Genomic DNA, 19,023 nt, shown 5'->3' with positions numbered 1-19,023 from the left:
AAGCTGCTGATACTTATGTACTTTTACTTAAGTAGGATTTTTCATGCAGTAATTGTAATGGAGTATTTTTACATTGATGTATTTTATATTGATGTACTTTTACTTAACTAAAGGATCTGTGAACTTCTTCCACCACTGTATTTAAATCTGGAAAAAAAGTGAAATGGAAGGCACAGCAGACACTTTTGAAGTCAGTTTAATAACTAGCAGAACAGCAATTACATAGAATCAGGAGATTTTGGAGATTTCAGGACAGTTTGGAGCAGGAAGAAGTAGTTTTAAAATAATAAAAAAAAAAGAAACAATAATGACAAACAGTCTGTACATACACACTAACATTATACAAAACGTCCACTTCATTGGGAGGAATGCTGTTCTCTGACTGTACTAGTCTTTTTCCTTGTATACTGGTTTGTGTAATTGTTTTCAAATACACTCACTCACTCACTCACTCACTCACTCACTCACTCACTCACTCGCACACACACACACGCACACACCACAAAACTTAGTGTGTGATGCAAACTCACAGAATCTCATTTCTCTACATACCAGTATCTGAAAACATACAGTGAAGTAGTGGGTACTGGGTGGGAGGATCTGAATTCAGTCGATGTTAAAAAAAACAAATTAAAGCGTTCAGTTCAGAGCATCATCAGTTCGAGGCTGGAGTCACCAAGCGACTTTTACACTGACAGTATCCCGTGCACGCAGGAGGAAGGAAAGTACACGTGAGCGCAGTGGTGAGTCTCTGCTCCTTGCAGTGTCTGTACCACCGCTTATGTTGCTGACCTCGTCTTCCCAGCCCGTCTTTGTGACAAATCGTAGTTCTAGCCGATGTAAATGCGGTGGAAGTCGTTGGCTCCGAAAGCGGCGTTGCACTTGGGGCACTTCCTCTGGCGCGTGTCGTAGCGCGTCTTCACGCACTCGAAGCAGAAGACGTGGAAGCACTTTGTCAGTACTGCATCCTTCACGCGGGAGTTGCAGCATGGACACGTTAGACGTGCCTGGGGGAGAGAGTGAGAGAGAGAGAGAGAGAGAGAGAGAGAGAGAGGTGGATGTGGGGGAGGAGAGGGGAAGGCTCAGAGTGGTTTGAACAATAAACTGAGAAGCCATTTTGTCCTCAGATGAATGGTTCTTAATGAGTGGACACAAATATCTAGGGCAGCAGGGAGGCGTTGTGATTATAGAGACTGGCCTTCAAGCTCAACTGTCCTTTCCCGGGAACATGTTACATGATATGAAAGCTGATGTGGCCATGGCTGATTTTTCAAGACCTCGAGTCCGTACTGGACATCAGAAATAGGACAGTTGCTCTATAGATAGTGTATAATCAAAGCAGTTGGACCCTTTGTGATTAGATCAAACCGGGTTAGTATTTATGACGATAATCTGCAAAAGTGTCAGTCATTAAATGTGTGATGCCGAGTCTTCCCACAGTTGGTTGGGAATTTTAAACGTGTCCTAGTGTGTTCCTGTCAAAGGAGTGTGATCGCACCGACAGTTGGTCTCATTTGGTGCAAATCAAAGTGTTAAGAATGACTTTGGTTCATTCAGTTGCTAATGCCCACTTATACCTCAACAGAGCCTGCGAGTTATAAGTTATAAGGATGAAGAATGAAACCTGCTGTTTAGAGATTTTGCAAAAGGCTAGTGATTCCAGTGCAGTGGACATGTCTGCTCAGGAGTTCATCCTATCAGGTAACATCTAAATACGAGTGTTAGGTTTGCCCTTGGTTGTTAAATGTCAATATCTGTGTCCTTATGCTTTCAACATTCATGCTCAACTACAAATCCATGAGACTGTAAGTTTTGGTGTCATTTCTTTGAGTCCTTCAGGATTACAGCTTCACAACTTTTAAGATCAACACAGCCGTTTGTTTTTGGTAGAGGAGGTTCAGTGACATTTGACTTTGCCATTGAAAATATGCGGACGTGCTCTAAAACCCCGACCAGTGTCCATGATGCTGTTCTGTAGCTGATGCTGCACCCCGACCACAGATTATTCAGTGTTTTTATATCACATAAACTCACCTTGTACTCGCTGATTTCTTCATTTAGGATCTCATCTCCGTTGCTGATTTTCTCAGCTGGTTTCTTGGCCTTCTCGATCTTTCTCCTAAGTTTGGAGATGTCCTCCTAAAAACACATTTAGAGTTGACAGCTGTGAGCAAAAGGAGCTTGTTTTCCACATTTAGCTCTCACTTGACAACAGACACAGCAGTCAATCTCAGATGTTGGAGCTTCCCACCAACATGAAACCAACACACTGACAATGTTAGTGATGTGAAACTTTTTCACCATGTCAGTAGAGTGTCAGCCTCCTGGCAACTGGTTGTGGTTAAGATATAGTGCACCGCATAACCCTCACAAACCCTTGCAAAGTGTAAAAAGAAATTTTTTTTGAAGATTCACATTCTTTTAATGTCAAAATGTTAAAATTGAATGTTAAACTGCAGTTAGGTACAAGCTGGCTGATTTTAACTGTACTTAATTTACTTTAATTTAATTTACTTGGTTGTTATTCAGTGTGTAAGTTGTAGAATCTTTACCTTTGCTGTCAATGTGGCAAAATCTTGATTTGAACTCTTTTCAAACACAACCTCTCTGAATGTAACTGTGTGTTCGAACCGCTTTCTGCCTTTTAAGTTCATGTGTCGTGTGAAACTTTAAGACTGTATTTCTATGTGTGTTACCTGTGCTCGTCGGGCGTTAAAGGACTCCTTTTCCCTAGAGATGCTGTTCTCTACTACCTCCTCTCTGACCAGGCTGAGCCTCTGCTGAACCTGCTCCAGCTGAGTTCGCACCTCCTCCGACAGCAACGCCGACTCCTGAGCCTAGAGGACGACAGAGAGAGGAGACAAAAAGGAAGGAAACAATGAAAACAATGACTGAAGGTAATGTTTGTATTTTCCCTAAATGGGAATGTCCTTTCTTTTTACGCTTTTCTTTTATACAGTATATGAATAACCATCCATACTTGAATGTGTTTTACGGTTTAATTTTCATAGAAGCAGCTCATCCTGGACATTAATGGAATGGAACAATATTTAAGTGTACTGTGCGGCTGTGGCTCATCAGTCCTGAATGATGCGTTACCTTGCGTTTGTTCATGTCCAAAGCTTGTGTCCGAAGTGCCAACTCTCTCTCAGCAGTACTGATGGTGCCCTGCAGGAGGCGCTCCTTTTCCTCAAGCTTCCTTACCACCTGCAGCTGGGCATCCACCTGACAAATAGACAAAATCCACAAAAAGTTATGTGAGAAAATGAGGATTAAAGAAAACCCGAAACGCATAACAGCTAGAATATGAATGTGAAAGGCTGAGGTAACAGGAAATTTGGCAAACTGAAAGGTGCAGACATATAACAAACATATGCCTGTCTATGGTCGGGGAAACTTATATGTGTAGAATATACACTGTGGAGACTTTTCTTCAACTTTTGAAATGATTTTTAAAAAGCAAAGCAGCTGTTTTATTAAAAAAATAAATAAAAGGGTGCATTTTTGTGAATGGGTATCATTTTTAGTTCAATCAGAGAGAAAGAAGTAATTACAGTTAGTTTTCACTGCAATTTAACTGTGTCTATGTCACAAAAGAAACATGTACAAGCCTGTATCAGATTGCATCTGCAGATTTCTCCTTGTGGCGTTGCGTGGTGGCTCACCTGAGTTTTTAAAGTGAGCAGCTGGTCGGCCAACTCCTCCTTCTCCTCTTTTAGCAGCTTGTGGATCTGGTTGGACTTGATCCGCTCGCTCATCAGCTTGAAGTTGGCATCGTCTTTTTCTCTGAGCTGCTGCATGAGACGAATGTTCTGTTCCTGCATGTCTTCAAAGGCCTGGCCCGTCACGTCCATCTCGCTCAGCAGTGCGTCCTCCTCCTGCAGAGGGAGCAGAGAGGCGACAGGGTGTAAGAGGACGAAAGGAGAACCAGGCAAGTGCTAAACAAAATGGCCAACTCACATACCTGTTTTGCTATAGACAGCTTTTTGTTGAGGATGTCGATCTGCTCCTCCACAGAGCGGATCTTCCTTAGAGCTTCTTCATCAGCCATTTTCTTGCCTTCCCTCCTCTCTCTCTCCTCCAGCTCCCTCAGCCTCTGCCGCAGCTCCTCTCCCTGGAATCAGCGTTTTCATCACGGGGATGCCACAATGCATCAGTTAGTAAATTCTTTCTTTCTTTTTTTATAGTATTATTTTATATTGTTATCATTTTTTATTATTTAGGACTACTTCATTTTGTGTATTTTTGATTGTTATGCACCACAACACCGAGGCAAATTCACTGTATGTCTAAACCTACTTGGCAATAAACATGATTCTGATTCGATTACAGTAGACTATTCAACTATTCTGCAGTGCTAGAAATTTAGTGCAGTATCTGGCCATGTGTTGCTCAGCTGAAAAGATTAAAGCCAAATGGAAAAAAACAGCACAAATATCCGTAAGTCATGTCATAAATGTCCTGTTACAATGAATAAGTCCTTGATCACCTCTGACTTGGCCTTCTTCTCTGCAGCCATGAGCTGGACTTTGTCCCTCTGCTCCTTGGGTGCTGAGCGGTACATGTCCAACAGCAGCTTCATCTCCCTCTGGGATTCCTGTGCTTTCCTGCACAGTCAGAGTAAGAGTGTTTATCACAACCGTCACCATCAGCAGCTTCATCCAAAATCATGAAAAGAAATCAGAAATCAATAAGGGCTCAGAGCAAAACCTGCCATTATGTTTTTGAGAAAAAAAAAAAAAAGAAAAGGAAACATGTCAAAACAGTATTTTTTAGTCAATTTCACAATGACAAAACTTTTTTTAACCTTCCACTTAAAACAAAGAGTTTATTTTTTCCTGTGAGCAACTGCTGGTGATTCACAGAATCATATGACTGTTGAATACTTTTTGCAGATGAGGAAACTCAAGCTGTTGTTGTAAAGTACCCTTCTGCCATCTAGTGGCTCTTCTTCTATTTTTGTGATTAACAGTTTGTTCCCAACTGACAGATGAAATAAATTATTATTACATTTTAAATAAATGATTTAAATTTCACCATATGGCCTTAGGATGGTACATTCCAAAAAAAAGATGGTTATGTCACACTTAATACCATGTAGCCTATTTTTTGAAATTTGAAAGAATTTGTTAATGTAAACGACAGTTGTCAGGCCACAAAACCAATGATCTGTTGATCTTTACAAATTAAGACTCAATAGTCTAACAATGGCATAGCTGTCAGTGCAAAAAAAAAAGAAGTTTAAAATCGCAAATAGAATCCAATCGTGACCTTAAAAGCAAAAGTCAAATCAAATCACGGATTTGGAGAATCCTGATACACTTAGGGGTGGGTGAGGCATATTGTAGATTTTTATTGAACATTAAGCTGACGAGAATGTTGGAAACAAAAGAAAGTGCTGACCAGGAGAAACCACTGACGACCCTCTCTGGACAGGCTCTTTTTCCTCTAACTGCAGGAGCATGGTGGGCAGAGTTGGGTCGGCAGAGAGATTCAGCTCACCTGGACTGACAGATTTCTATATAAGCTGGAGGCAGTCAGTTATTTGCCCTCTCTTCTCTGGCTTCCACCATGTTTGGTTGTGGTTTTGTTTAGTTTCATTTATCTCTTAGTTATGTACAATAAATCTATTTTTGTTTAAACCTATGTATGGTCTTGCCTCCTTTGTCCAGCCTTGAGCCGGATTGTGACAAATTGGGGGCTCGTCCAGGAGTTCATTCAAACAAATGTTTAGAAAAACAACAACAACAGAGGGTTGAAGATGAACACGCTGTTAACAAAATGTGGTAGAAATGACACCATTCTCTTCCGCAGCAGCAGCTTCTGAGAGTAGAAACTGTGTTCTTAACAAATATATCGTACACTGCACATATTATGTGTTTTTCAATAAGCAAAGCAAACACATTCTGTAACATGTCAGTCAAGTCCTTGCTGCATCACAAGCTAGGTGTATGTGTTTGTGTGAGACATGGGGAAAAAAATATCCCTGATATTTTGTGAGTATCTATATTTAAGAATATTTTTCAGATTTCATAAATTCTTTGTAATGTGTATATCTTTGTGTATTCATGTATGAATTTATGATGGTCTATGCAAACAGGTTAAATGATTCAGCAGGCTGGACAACAGTCTCATTAACCATGAGACACCCACAACACAAATCCCAGAACTACACACACACACGACTCACTTGAGCTCTGCTCGGACAATCTTCAGCTGCTCCATCTCCTTCCTCTTGGATCCTCCGACCATGGACAACCGCTCCCCGGCAGACTCCTCTGGTTGGTTACTGCTCCCTGGCTTCTCCTTCTCTTCCTTTATCGCGCCGCTGCGGGTTGGTCTCTCTCTCTCCTTTTCTTTCTCCCTCTCTCTGTCTTTCTCCTCTTTCTTAATAATGTCCTTTTCTTTCTTTTCCTCCTTCTCTTTTTTCTCATCTTTCTCCTCGTCCTTTACTGTGGCCTCAGGTTCTACTCCAGGCTCGGTTTTCACTGAGGCACCTGTAAAAAGACAAGACAAAGCAGGAATCGTCAACTAGGACAGTCCTAATATTTCCTAATATGCATCATAAGAACACTTCCAACAAGCCATTTCAGTTGTCTGCAACCGAAAAAATGTGAATGAACCTTTTACAGCCAGTTAACTAGGTGTTAATTACCAGTGCTGCTGGGTGTAGAGGAACCGTTGTCAGGATCTGTCTTGACCACAGGATCCCCCGAAACGGCTGGAGTCGAAGGAGAGGTTGTCTCATCTTTCACATCCATCTCTGTGCTAGACTGGAATTGGAGGATGGCGTTGCCCTTTGAAGAGCGGACCTACAGGGGCAACGTATGTGATGAGCTTCAGTGTGATGTTCTGCTATGTTGTGCTTCACTACACCCATCAGATATAACGTGTGTTACCGTCAAAGTGACACATAATTGTTTCATTTCTTCTTCTGATTGCAAGAGTTTCTCTTTGTCTCCTTCGGACCTACCTGATTGAGTTCAGTTTGTGTCTCTCTCAGTCTTATTTTGTATTTCACAACTTCTCCCTTCATCTGCTGGTTGTGGGTTTGCAGTGTGCTGATCAGATGGCGCATCTCCCTGTTAATAGGGCCTGAGAGACAGAGATAGAGAGAATCAGGAACAAAAGAAAGCAGGAGAAATAGTGTGGGAGAAAAACAGAATACATATTAGCACTATGAAACAAGTTTTGTTGGCAAGGAGCTGATGTGAGCCCAAATCATACAACCTCAGACTTACCTGCCTGCTCGTTGGCAGCGAGAGTCTGTTCAAATTCGATGCGCAACATCTCGTACTCCTTCCTGACCTGAGCCAGTGTGTCCTCCAGCTGAAACACCTCTGTGCGAACTTTCCTCTGCAGAGCAACTTCATCATTCTGCACGCAGAGTGGGTAAGAGTAAGAGAGGGACGAAGCTCACACTGACAGACACTGGCACAGACACAAACACACACTTGCCTCCATATGCTCCAGCTGTCGAAGGCGTGCCGTCCTAGTAGTGTTTAGGCGAGCGCGTGTCTCATCTAATTGAGACTTGAGGATCAGAGACTCGTTGTAAAGCACAGAAAACTGTGACTGCAGACATCGATACTCAGAAGTCTCTTTCACCATGCCCTCTGCTCGACTCAACAACTCCGCCTGAGAGGAAGAGAGAGACAGAGAGACAAGCCAGAGAGGAAAAATTGTAAAACTTCACTCTGGCATCAAATAGACAGAAATTTGACCAGGGATGCACCTCATTCACTTGAATCCACAAGCACTTAAGCTTATCAAAAATGTAGAGACTGTTAACCAGTAGTTTTGATTAACTTTAGGCACCTAATATTAAAGTTGAATTAGTTACATGAGAATGAAGCCCTCCGGTTTAGGTGGGTTTTGCAATCATAATTCTAAATGTAATTTAATCCATAAATGGGTCATTTTACAAACAAAACTCTCAAGTCAGAAGTCAACCTTCATGTTGTTGTTCTCCAGGTGGACAGTCTGCAGGTCCTGCTGGAGCTTCTGCAGCTCAATGAGGCGGTTGTCTGCCAGCTCCTGGTTCTCCTCCAACTCACTGTTCATTTCCTCAAACTTGAAAGAACAAAAGATGGAAAAAGTCACCACGTATGCAAAGCAAGATGTTGAAAGAAAAACAAAAAAATGTTGGGAGCTTTCACACTACTTTGCCAAAGTTGTAAAACAAAAAGTTCCTACCTTTCTCTTGTTAATAGTAATGGTCCCACATACGCTGCTGGCCTCCCCACACACCTTATAGCCTTTGCTGTTCACCTGGGATGCACAACAGAAAGTGTTATAACCAACCTCAACATAAACAAAGACAGAAATGCCAACACACATGCACAGAAAACCTCCTCACCCTCTCCAGAATCTCGGTCAAGTGTGCGTTGAGCCGATTTTCTCGCCGACGGATCTTCTCCATGTCCCACTGAAGCTCCTCGATCAGAACCTGCAGCTCACTGACACGCTGATCTGCTCTGTTTGCTGCACGTCCCAGAGGCCGGGACTGGATGAGACAGGAGGACAGAGAGACTTGAAGCACACACAAGGACTAATAGAAGTATAATAATTGCTAAAATATTACTCTACTACTTTTAATGGAATTAAATATTGAACAAGTCGCATGTCTTTACACTGAACTACTGATTCAATAACTCAAAGTGCCTTGATTCTCCCAAGAAAAATAGCCTCCATTGTGGTACCACAAGCTCAAATGAGTTTATTAAGTGCAGCAGACCCAAAAATAAAACTTTTAACAATTTTTGTAACTGTAAAAGTTTGCTGCACCTGAAGAGGGAACATATTGCATCAGTGAATAAGGACGTTTACCTCGCTGGTCATGTGACTGTGTTTCTGCTTAAGGTCCTCAGTCAGCTTTTGTAGCCGCTCATTTTCACTGGTCAGGAGGGCATTTAGTTTGGAAGCTGCCTGCCACAAAGTGCCCTCTGGAAAGAAAAACAACAATAATGTGACACAGTGTAGTTTGTAATAATGTAATATCCTCAGCTGTACTCCATTTCTATCTCACCAGCTCCAGAGTCCAGCTCTGTCTTCAGTTGGTCCACAGTGCTCTTTAGACACTCGTAGATCTCCACCACGCGACTAGCCTGCTTCTGGCTGGACTCGACCCTCTCCTGGAGCTCCGCCTCCATCTCCTCGCTGCTGCTGCTCGCCAGCGTGGCGAGGAAAGAGTTGGATGTCTCTCCCTGGTGGCCTGGGTGACACATGGATTTGATCAAATACAGAAAGCTCCAAAACAGTTTTCATAATAGATTTTTGAAACTATTATATTTTTTTTACACTCAACAGTATTTTCTGATGCACATACTGTCTTTTTGTTGGTCCTCTGTAACTGTAAATAATTATACTATGTTAAGTACAATATTTGTTGAGGAATTAAGACGTTATTGCACATTGTCATCCTGCCATACTGTCATTAGTGCTTGAATTTTATTTCCCCTACAACAGAGGTAGACATTGGTACAATCTCAGACAAGGTACAATGACGCTGCTCTGAATTTTCCAGTTTCCTTTAATTGGGAAAATTTCTTTAAATTTGGCTGAACTCGACTTACTATCTCCCACAAAAGTCTACAACATCTCATCTAATAACAGCTAGTCCAAAAGTTAGAAAAACTAAAACATATGTGAGAATGAAAAACTCAGGTCTATTAATCAAATATCTATATGTTACTGCTTTCTCAGTGATGATCCTACATTAGCTCTCTCTTTACCTCTGTCCTTGGCCCTCTCCTGGTTGGAGTCGCCATCAGGTTCAGGAGTTTCTGGCTTCAGACTCCGCCCCTCAGCTGCTGGAGATTTCTCCAGTTCGCTAGTTGATTGGTCATAACGCCTGATGATCAGCTTAATGTTTTCATCAAGCTGAAAGCACAAGGAGTTAGGGAAAGAGTCTGGCATCACATTTAGACTTTATGATCCATTCTGACAGTGTTGATGGTGAACAAGCAGGTTTTCTTTCTTGCTCATCAGTCTGGACTCCATCTGTGACTGTTTACCTGGTTCCAGTATCTATTGAGGATCAGCAGACTGGCGTCATCAGTGGCCTGGCGGGTCTCCAGTCTTTCAATTCGCTCTCGCAGTTCATCCTCAATCACCTGAAAACCAACAAAGCCAATAGATGAATTCTCCTCGAAGCAAGACAGTAAGTGAAGATTCCCCTGTGTGTGTGTGTGTGTGTGTGTGAGACAGGCTGTAAATATTGGTAGAAATTAATTTACCTGTCTTTGATCAAGAGATTCTCCCAACTTTCTGTTCTTCGCCTGGAGAGCTTTGATGTCTTGTTCCTCCTGAAACAGAATTGATTCAAGCAAGAGTACAGCAAGAAAAATCAGCCAAACAAACAGAAAGACTTTATACTACAATGATTAGAGTTATGAGTGAATACAAGTGTCTCACCGAGTTGGACACCCCTCCCAATTTGATGACTGTCTCCACCGCGGTGCTTCCTCCGGCAGCGGCGCTGACTCCGGGACCTCCGTCCTCTCCATCCCGCTCCCTCCGCTTCTCTGGGGGCGCACCGGAGGACGACGGACCGCTGGGGTCAGCAGGACGCTTCTGCCCCGACATCCTCAGACACCTGGGATAAACTGAGAGACGGAAAGAGAAAAAAGCAGATTGTAAATTGCGAACAAAGTGGAGGACTGATGGGTTCTGATAGTTTTGTTGGATGAATGAAAAATCTAGTGTGTTTGATATAATTTATAGCTAGAAGTGGACGAAATGTTCATTTTAAAACCGTATCCACCTGGGCGATGAGTAGTCGAAAGAAATATACCCTAAAACTTCTGCTATCACATTTTCAAACCCGAACAAACTGACTGAAATCAACTCAATGTAACGTTAGGCTAACGGTTAGGCTAACGTTAGCCGTTTGCTAACGCGAGCTTTAAATAATGCCGATGGCCGAGAAAACTCTATTCTGACAGATCAATGCGTTTACGTTGTAATGTCATAAGAATCAATCAAACTCAACCGAAGTCTTACCGCTTTTAAAGCAAGAGTTATTGTGTTATAAACAGAATATGTCTGTGGATGTTGATGTTGCGGCTTCTTGCCTCTCGGAAGCGGAAGCAGCAACAATCAAGGTGGGACATCCTCCAGCTGACACGACGCCCTCTAACGTCTCGGCGGGGAACAAACCCGGTTCGACTGTTCCGTTTAGGGGCCACGATCTGCTGCTGGGCCTCCAAGTTCACTTTAAGTACAGTGTACATAGATGGTAGATTTATTAAATGCGATCATTCAGAGACCCATAAACCAAAAGTACTCCTACCCTGCAATACTATGACCCCACATTTGCTGTTATTTAATTTGTTGAGGCACAGCTTTGTTTAGTAAAATGTGAGCACAGTACAAATAATAATAATAATAATAATAATAATAATAATAATAATAATAATAATAATAATAATAATAATAATAATAAATCAGGAATTATGACAAGATTTTGACCCCATCCACAAGGTGGGCCACAAGATATGACCCAGTTGATATTGTAGATGTAATTTGAATACTTGCGGATTTGCAAGTAATCAAATTACTCAAAAAGCAACAAACACAGTGAACCTGGGGCTTCGGGGCCCCCTGGAGTTACCTGCTTTTTCCTGTTGGTAATCCAACCCTATCATAGAGTGCAGTTTGATATAATATAAATGTACTAATTCACAAACATTGTGTTATAACCCAAGAAAATGGAAGCATAAAGCTAAATTAAGACTGCCATTTGTAGTGTTCATGGATGATTTCCTTTCATTAAAACTACCGAGACAAATCTGAAATGTCCTGATCTAATCAGCATGGCTTCATAGTGGAGATTTGCAGCACTTTGCAGTGGCTGCAGTGTTGTACCTGTCGTACAGTGCTTAAGGATATTGTTGAAATTATCATGCAACCTAACCAACATTCATCTGGTGCTTTTTTCTTTCATCTTTTTTACTTAGTTCACATACTTGTGGTGGTCTGAAAACTTGTTTGGACAACTTTTTGCACTCTCCTCACTCTCTTCTCTCAGTCCTTATGTTAAAAGGGACTCATGGACAGGGGTTGAACTCTGATCAGCAATACTAAAGTGTACATTGCACTGAGTGCAGGGTCCAGGTTGTGTAAAAGCTGGCTTGTAATTATTTGATTTACAGATCAACCCCAGCCTATGGAGTCAAATATCCCTATCTGCTGATGTCACCGTGTGAACTGGTGGCAACACTATGTTTTTTGGGGCCATTTTCAGCAATCAATATGAGATCTGTTTATGCATGACGTTTGTGAAAAGCAACGTGACGCATTAGGCTGATACACAAGGTAGCATGAAACAGCAGGTTTTGCTCTATAGCTCAAATTAATGGCATTTTATTTGTGTCAAACAGATGAACAAACTAATGAAAAAAGGCAAAAACTCAGTCCTCTACACTACGCAAAGAATAGCACTCCCTAATTCTTTATTAAATTTGAAATTAATATTACACAAGTCAATCAATTATGTCATTATCATTATGATTATGACAATAAGATAAAAGTTTCTCCTCGTGTAAAACGGGTCTGACAGCTGAAAATGATCGCAAAATAATTCCATCCATAATTCCAATTTGCTCTGACTACATCCAGGTGAGACAAAAAAAGAAAAAATGCTTCTACACTTTCACCAAGACAAAAGAAACCAGAATTGCAACATTGCAGCAGGCCTCATATAACATTTCCACATTCTTTTTTTCTTTTTTTTTCAGTGTGCTGCAACAGCCGACTAAAGCAGGGGGAGGCGGGGCTGTTTGCAGACTGTGTGATGCATGCATGCACACAGGCTTCGATTTTATAACCTGTTTCAGGCGTCACATTGTGTTCCCTTCGTGTTTTCTACTCATCCCCCCATGTTCTGATGTGAACCTTAAGTCCACAAAGGAGCATTGATGCCATACAGTACAAACACCGCCCCTGTCTGTCTGACCTGGCCAATTGCGTTACCGGGGCGACACACGCCCCGCCACATCACGATCGAGCGCCTCCTCCGAGACGCCACACGGGATAAATACAACTTTGTGCACAATTTTCGGCCTTCTCAATCAGTTCAATTACCGCTGGGAGGCTGCAGAGGCCGTTCACCATTTCTGTCGTCGTCGCTGTTTGATAGAAGTCTCAAGTAAGAATTGTTTTCAAGTTGTTATCTGCCTCGATGTTGCGGCAATCCTTTTTTTTAAGGAAAAGTGAACTGATTTTTTAGCACTTGTCTGTGTATGCGGGTTTCCTCATGTCTCTGAGATTCAAGCGTTGGAAGTCAGTTTGCATTTGTGGATTTTAGCTGCAACTGTTGCCTAAAGTTTGCAGAACTCTTCAGTCAGTCTTGTTATGTAAGGATGTTCAAATTCATTGCTGCAAGATAGATTCGCTTTTAGAGAACAGAAGGGACCTGAGCACACTGATTAATTCACAGCCGTTAATTGTGCAAACAGACTGACGTTTCGACACTACTGTGTCTTCATCAGAGTCTGACGATCAGATTAATTTTTACTTGTAGAAAGTACTGTTCTATGTGCATGAAGGGACTCGTGTTGCCTGCAGGTGCTATTAATCATTTGTCTTCAGGAGTAAGTGCAAATACTTGCAGGGAAACACACATCCGCGTTGAGGCTGTTTTTGCTGACTTATTGTATTGCAGCAAACTATGTTCATGCATAGTTGCTTATGCAAATTCTTTGTCCAAATATGACTGTTTGTTAAAGTGGGGTGTCTTTTGCAGAAAGCTTTGGATAAACACCATGTAGCCAAGTGAACTATGAACTTACACATTAAGAGGGAGAAGTTATCTGTTTTGAAGGCCAAAGTTCAACCATGCGAGCCAAATATTTACAGAGGTGGTGCAACAGAGGCAGGATGTCAGAGGCATAGAGTTGTTGAGTTTTGAGGAAAAAAAAGAAACTCTTCCTTAAACTTAATACAGTCTTGAAGAGTTCCTGATCACCTGTGAAATAACTTGTTTCTCTCCACTAGGATGACTCACCAGTTCCCATCCCTGTCTCCAGAGCAGAAGAAGGAGCTCTCTGACATTGCTCAGAGGATTGTGGCTCCTGGAAAGGGAATCCTGGCTGCAGATGAATCAACAGGTGAGTGCATGCAGAAACAGTTTGTTCCAAAGGTGATGTGGTTGTAGAGTGTGCAACCGAAATGATTTCCATGCCCTCTTCTTTCAAGGCACCATGGGAAAGCGTCTCCAGAAAATCAACGTGGAGAACAACGAGGAGAACCGTCGCTACTTCCGTGACCTCCTTTTCTCCTCCGATGCCTCCATCTCCAACTGTGTGGGTGGGGTCATCTTCTTCCACGAGACGCTCTACCAGAAAGCAGACAGCGGCAAGCTCTTCCCCCAAGTCATCAAGGACAAGGGGATTGTTGTCGGCATCAAGGTGAGGAAGCTGCACACTGAGATCCCAATCCAGTTTCATGTACTGCCCCCCCTCATAACTACATTTCACATGTTGACCTATTTGAGAGTTAATGGGTTTGTTTGGTTTTTCAGGTGGACAAAGGCACAGCTGGTCTGAATGGAACAGATGGAGAGACCACCACGCAAGGTAAAAATTGATTTAACATGCCTACTAGAGCTTGAAAGTAAAAATTCAAAACCTACAAGTGGAACCAGTCTTTATCTCTGAAAACTTTCTTTTCACGTTTCTGCACAATAACGCGGCCATAGAATAATAACATTCTGTGTCTTGGCCTTTCTGTACCTTCTGTACAGGTCTTGATGGCCTCTCTGAGCGTTGTGCCCAGTACAAGAAGGACGGTTGTGACTTTGCCAAGTGGAGGTGTGTGCTCAAGATCTCAGATGGTTGCCCATCAGCTCTTGGCATTGCAGAGAACGCCAATGTCCTGGCCAGATATGCCAGTATCTGCCAACAGGTGTGTAATCATACAAATTTCTCTAATAGTAATGACTGCATTCTTCTTGATCATTATATCATTGTGATTGGCTCATTTTAAATGTATATTCATGTACTCTTATCAGAATGGCCTGGTGCCTATTGTGGAGCCAGAGATCCTGCCTGACGGAGAACACGACCTGCTGCGCTGCCAGTATGTCACAGAAAAGGTTGGTACACCAGCTCTGGCTCTGTCAGTCAAATACAAGACCACTAGAAATGAAGCATTTTCCCCATCAGATGACATTTTAAAAGTATTTTAAGTGTTGTAATAAATCTACATGTTCATCTTTTAGGTTCTGGCTGCTGTGTATAAGGCTCTGTCTGATCACCATGTGTACCTGGAGGGCACCCTGCTGAAGCCCAACATGGTCACCGCTGGACACTCCTGCACTAAGAAGTACACCCCTCAGGAGGTTGCCATGGCCACAGTGACTGCTCTGAGGCGCACTGTCCCTGCCGCTGTGCCTGGTGAGTTCTCTGGCGACTTACAGAGGGCTTTGTTTGTCTTTTCTGAGTTCCACAGTATATAACAAGTAGCATGCTGTTTCCCGTGACTCTCCAGGCATCTGCTTCCTGTCTGGAGGCCAGAGTGAGGAGGAGGCCTCCCTCAACTTGAACGCCATCAACCAGGTGCCCCTCCATCGCCCCTGGAAGCTGACCTTCTCTTACGGCCGTGCACTCCAGGCCTCTGCTCTTGCAGCCTGGCAGGGCAAAGCTGCCAACAAGACCGCTGCACAGGAGGCTTTCTGCAACAGGGCCAAGGTAAGCCTCACAGGACATGAATGACTATCACTAACAATGAATGAACATTAATAAATAATTGACACTTATCAATTTATATTTTGGACTGTGTATGCAACTGGCTATTAAATGACTGTTATCTCGCATTATCTTTATACTTACTGGTAAATGATTTCTAAAAAGCTCTTTGTCGCTTCAGTCTTGTACTAATGTAGTGCAGGTAACTTGGCTGATCATTAACATTCAGATGCGACTTTGCCCTAACTTTCCCCTTCTGTTGCTCTCTTCAGATCAATGGCCTGGCTGCCAAAGGAGAGTACAAGCCCTCTGGCTCAGCTGACAAGGCCTCCATGCAGTCTCTGTACACTGCCAGCTACGTTTATTAAATACTGTGAACTTTAAAACCCTCAAACATGAACACGGACCAAATGACTACAAGAAATGCCTCTGCTGGATGTGACTCCTTCCCATATTACCAACATCTAGGGGAGGGGGAAATTCTATTATGTTGAACTACTGTTTGTCCACTAATGAAATGAGTGGAAATAAATTAAGTGACCAAAAAGTTGTTTGTATCGTTGCTGTTTTTGTTGTTGGATTTTGAGAACTTGAGCATCTAAGAACATGTCACAAGTAAGGGCTGTGCTCTAAAAACCTAATGGTTGACTATAAATGGACTCAATTTGAGCCTTCCATTTCAGGATTGCCACATGATTGTGCTTTGTGGGTTTCATCCACTGTTGATTGATTGGGACTAAGCATTTACAGTGGAACGCATTTGTTTAATGAAACAAAGAAGGAATGTCTAAACAGCAGAGCAAGGATGATATAAATCTGCTTGCATATAGCAGTCATAGGGAACTGAAACTATTTAAAGGCACAGTTTGATTTTCATCTGGATCACAAAAGGGGTTACTCCATCACCAAAATTGAAATGCAAGATTAAACCTGAATAGCACTTTCAAATTGACATTAACATCAGAAAAAACCTGAAGAAATTAAGTTTTACAGAATAAATGGATGGGTCTCGGTATCTTGGTACTCACAAACAGGTATAAACAAATATGTGACCATTAAGACGGGATGAGGGCATGAAGTTCATCATCTATAGAGTTGTTTGAAGTTGTGTTGAGGTTACCAACCATAGAAGCTGTCTGCCATCTCTAACTAATTAAAACTAGTACAGTACACTGTGTGGTTTGACTTGTGCATACAGTACTGTATCTGTGAGTGCAGTTGGAGTTGCAGTTCATGCATATTGATTTGTATGTGTGTGTCAATCTGAGCATGGTTTAATTTTATATTCATTGTTTATTTAACAAAGACAATACATTTATTGCACCATATATAGCTAAAAGTTAAAGCTAGACCCTTGGAAAGTGGTTCAAATCTGTATTCTACACATTCACAGGCAAAAGATGGCAACAGGTTCTTCTTATCACAGCAATATACATGTACATACACAAGCTGAACTATATAAAAGCAATAAATGCAATCATAAAATTAAGCTTATAGGATGTTATACCACTTTATCACATCAGTTCATCTGCAAGGAGATTGCAAGCCAGATTTATTCATACATACTGTATTTTCTTTTAAAGATCACTGAGTAGCTACCAGAGGTGGGGGTGCTTTCCTGTGACCAGAGTCCAAAGTTCAAACCCATCAGTAAAGAAATAACCCACATCAAGCTTGTCAAAGTAAGCAAAACACAGTCACACTGTGAAATGTCTGCTGAGGATCACATTTATTATCAAAAGCAAGATTTCCAGTTTAAATGACACTCTGAACTTTGCCCGACTACTGCATATACTGTGTGAATATTGCAGATAACAAGTTAAGGCTAAAAAGTGGCCACAATACATAATAAAAATTTAAACTTACAGGCTATATTTAATTATTTTCATGGCTGGATTTCCTGTAGGTTGGTGGATTGTAGAGCAAAGCAAAATGTACCTCTGATTTATTGTTATGCTGGAAGCATCACCTTCTGTCTGACTTTACTAATGTTAATTAACATCACTGCACATTGTTGTTTGGACAACATGCATCAAACTGGGTAATATAACATTACTATGTAATTAATCAGTTGACTTTATTGATAGATATGAGTATTAGTATGTGAGACCTGTTTGCCTTGAGGCTTAAAGTCTGACGTGCACTGTGAGTAACATGGTGTTTACTATGACCCATGAAGTAAGTAAGTAAGTAAAAGAGAGATTAGTGGTTACTGTGTGCCCTTAATAAGTGCATATAAAATATTTTTCTCACATAAGAGGACAGGAATCACTTTGATGCCTTTACAAAAAGCAAATACATGTAGGTCAGTGACGCATTACTGCAGTTGCACAAACTGCTGAATAAAGCTTAAAGTTACTACAAGGAACTTGGAAGCAACTGAAAGAAAGACGCTACTTATTTTTAATACTAGTTTTCTTTTCTAAACACAGCTATTTGCAGGATGCATAGCGATGAGGTAATGTATCTGTTTGTGACTATGTAGGATTAATAACTGTAATATGACGATGGTGAAGCAAAGTAAACTTTGTTTTAGTACAGTTCAAAATGGAGATAATCAAATGAAGAGAAATGTCCTCTCATCATCTAAGTAGCGTCTTTGTACTCCATTATGCTACAATGCTACATGTAATGTAAACATAGGCTTTTCCGGTCTGTGTGCCGTAAATCATTTTGTCTCATTTTGCAGGGAATCCCACCCAGTGGCAGGCACTTAGAATAACATATATGTCAAAATAGCATAGCATCAGGATTAAATTGAGACTGTTTCATAACTAGTTAAAAACTCCTTGTAGTTGCTTTGATGTGTCCACAATTACTAAAAAAGTTGTGACTGCGCTATTGGGCTGCTGCCACTAGGTGGTGCAACATTCACATATAATAAACAGTGCAGATTAATGACATCTTTTTCACAGGCTGGGTGTACTGCAGGAAAATCAGAGTTAGTTATTGTAGGAAATACTTCAAAAGGTTGATCTTGTTGTCAAAGGTTTGATGTCGTTTCACTCGGTGGTGGCGGGATGAGCTGGACAATGACCTGTTGATGATATGAAGGAGGAACTGGTTAGGGATGAACGACAACAGGAAAGCGATAAAATGATGACTGACAAAATATTATTTACATTATGTCATTGTGAAAAATGAAATCTGGCCTCTGGTTGCGGATGATATTTTATAATGATGTGTAAGTCTCATTAAGCTACTGGTTTGGATTGATCTTAGTTACTTCTATGGTTTTAGACAGCTCTTAGGTTGTTTTAAGCTCACATGTAGGTTGTTTCTGTAGGATAAAATCCCTCATATTATTGTATTAGAAATTTTATTCATGATTGTA

General features: G+C 41.5%; 2 protein-coding genes across 4 annotated transcripts; one reads left to right on the top strand and one right to left on the bottom strand.

The window, feature by feature from the left end:
• Positions 1–180: 180 nt before the first annotated feature.
• On the bottom strand, positions 181–11,175 carry rnf20 (ring finger protein 20, E3 ubiquitin protein ligase). Of its 3 annotated transcripts, none has more exons than XM_042419457.1 (22): positions 11,076–11,175; positions 10,417–10,607; positions 10,239–10,307; positions 10,017–10,115; positions 9,735–9,882; positions 9,029–9,214; positions 8,830–8,945; positions 8,360–8,506; positions 8,197–8,271; positions 7,954–8,073; positions 7,459–7,638; positions 7,242–7,377; positions 6,974–7,095; positions 6,656–6,812; positions 6,191–6,497; positions 4,490–4,607; positions 3,965–4,114; positions 3,666–3,878; positions 3,100–3,225; positions 2,697–2,837; positions 2,035–2,139; positions 181–1,007 (listed from the first exon to the last, which is right to left on the bottom strand). In XM_042419457.1, exons 2-22 carry the CDS (start codon positions 10,585–10,587, stop codon positions 831–833), a joined length of 3,063 nt encoding a protein of 1,020 aa, XP_042275391.1. In that variant the 5' UTR covers positions 10,588–10,607; positions 11,076–11,175; the 3' UTR covers positions 181–830. The 3 variants fall into 3 exon arrangements, with proteins under 3 accessions (XP_042275391.1, XP_042275390.1, XP_042275392.1); XM_042419456.1 differs by having other exon boundaries at positions 11,005–11,171; XM_042419458.1 differs by lacking the exon at positions 11,076–11,175 and adding an exon at positions 10,766–10,891.
• A 1,867-nt stretch (positions 11,176–13,042) lies between these two features.
• On the top strand, positions 13,043–16,236 carry aldob (aldolase b, fructose-bisphosphate). Its single transcript, XM_042418693.1, has 9 exons — positions 13,043–13,150; positions 13,999–14,111; positions 14,200–14,411; positions 14,525–14,579; positions 14,747–14,907; positions 15,014–15,097; positions 15,224–15,398; positions 15,493–15,692; positions 15,962–16,236. Exons 2-9 carry the CDS (start codon positions 14,000–14,002, stop codon positions 16,055–16,057), a joined length of 1,095 nt encoding a protein of 364 aa, XP_042274627.1. The 5' UTR covers positions 13,043–13,150; position 13,999; the 3' UTR covers positions 16,058–16,236.
• The last annotated feature ends 2,787 nt before the right edge of the window (positions 16,237–19,023 follow it).

Source organism: Thunnus maccoyii, chromosome 8, assembly GCF_910596095.1.
Source record: "Thunnus maccoyii chromosome 8, fThuMac1.1, whole genome shotgun sequence".
Classification (NCBI taxonomy): domain Eukaryota; kingdom Metazoa; phylum Chordata; class Actinopteri; order Scombriformes; family Scombridae; genus Thunnus; species Thunnus maccoyii.
This window is presented reverse-complemented; position numbering and strand designations above follow the sequence as displayed.

Coding starts and splice junctions, on each gene's coding strand:
- rnf20 (XM_042419457.1), bottom strand. CDS start 10,587: ATGTCGGGGCAGAAGCGTCCTGCTGACCCCAGCGGTCCGTCGTCCTCC. Junction 10,308..10,416: donor TGGGAGGGGTGTCCAACTCG/GTGAGACACTTG, acceptor ATTCTGTTTCAG/GAGGAACAAGACATCAAAGC. Junction 10,116..10,238: donor AATCTCTTGATCAAAGACAG/GTAAATTAATTT, acceptor GTTGGTTTTCAG/GTGATTGAGGATGAACTGCG.
- aldob (XM_042418693.1), top strand. CDS start 14,000: ATGACTCACCAGTTCCCATCCCTGTCTCCAGAGCAGAAGAAGGAGCTC. Junction 14,112..14,199: donor GGCTGCAGATGAATCAACAG/GTGAGTGCATGC, acceptor TCTTCTTTCAAG/GCACCATGGGAAAGCGTCTC. Junction 14,412..14,524: donor GGATTGTTGTCGGCATCAAG/GTGAGGAAGCTG, acceptor TTGGTTTTTCAG/GTGGACAAAGGCACAGCTGG.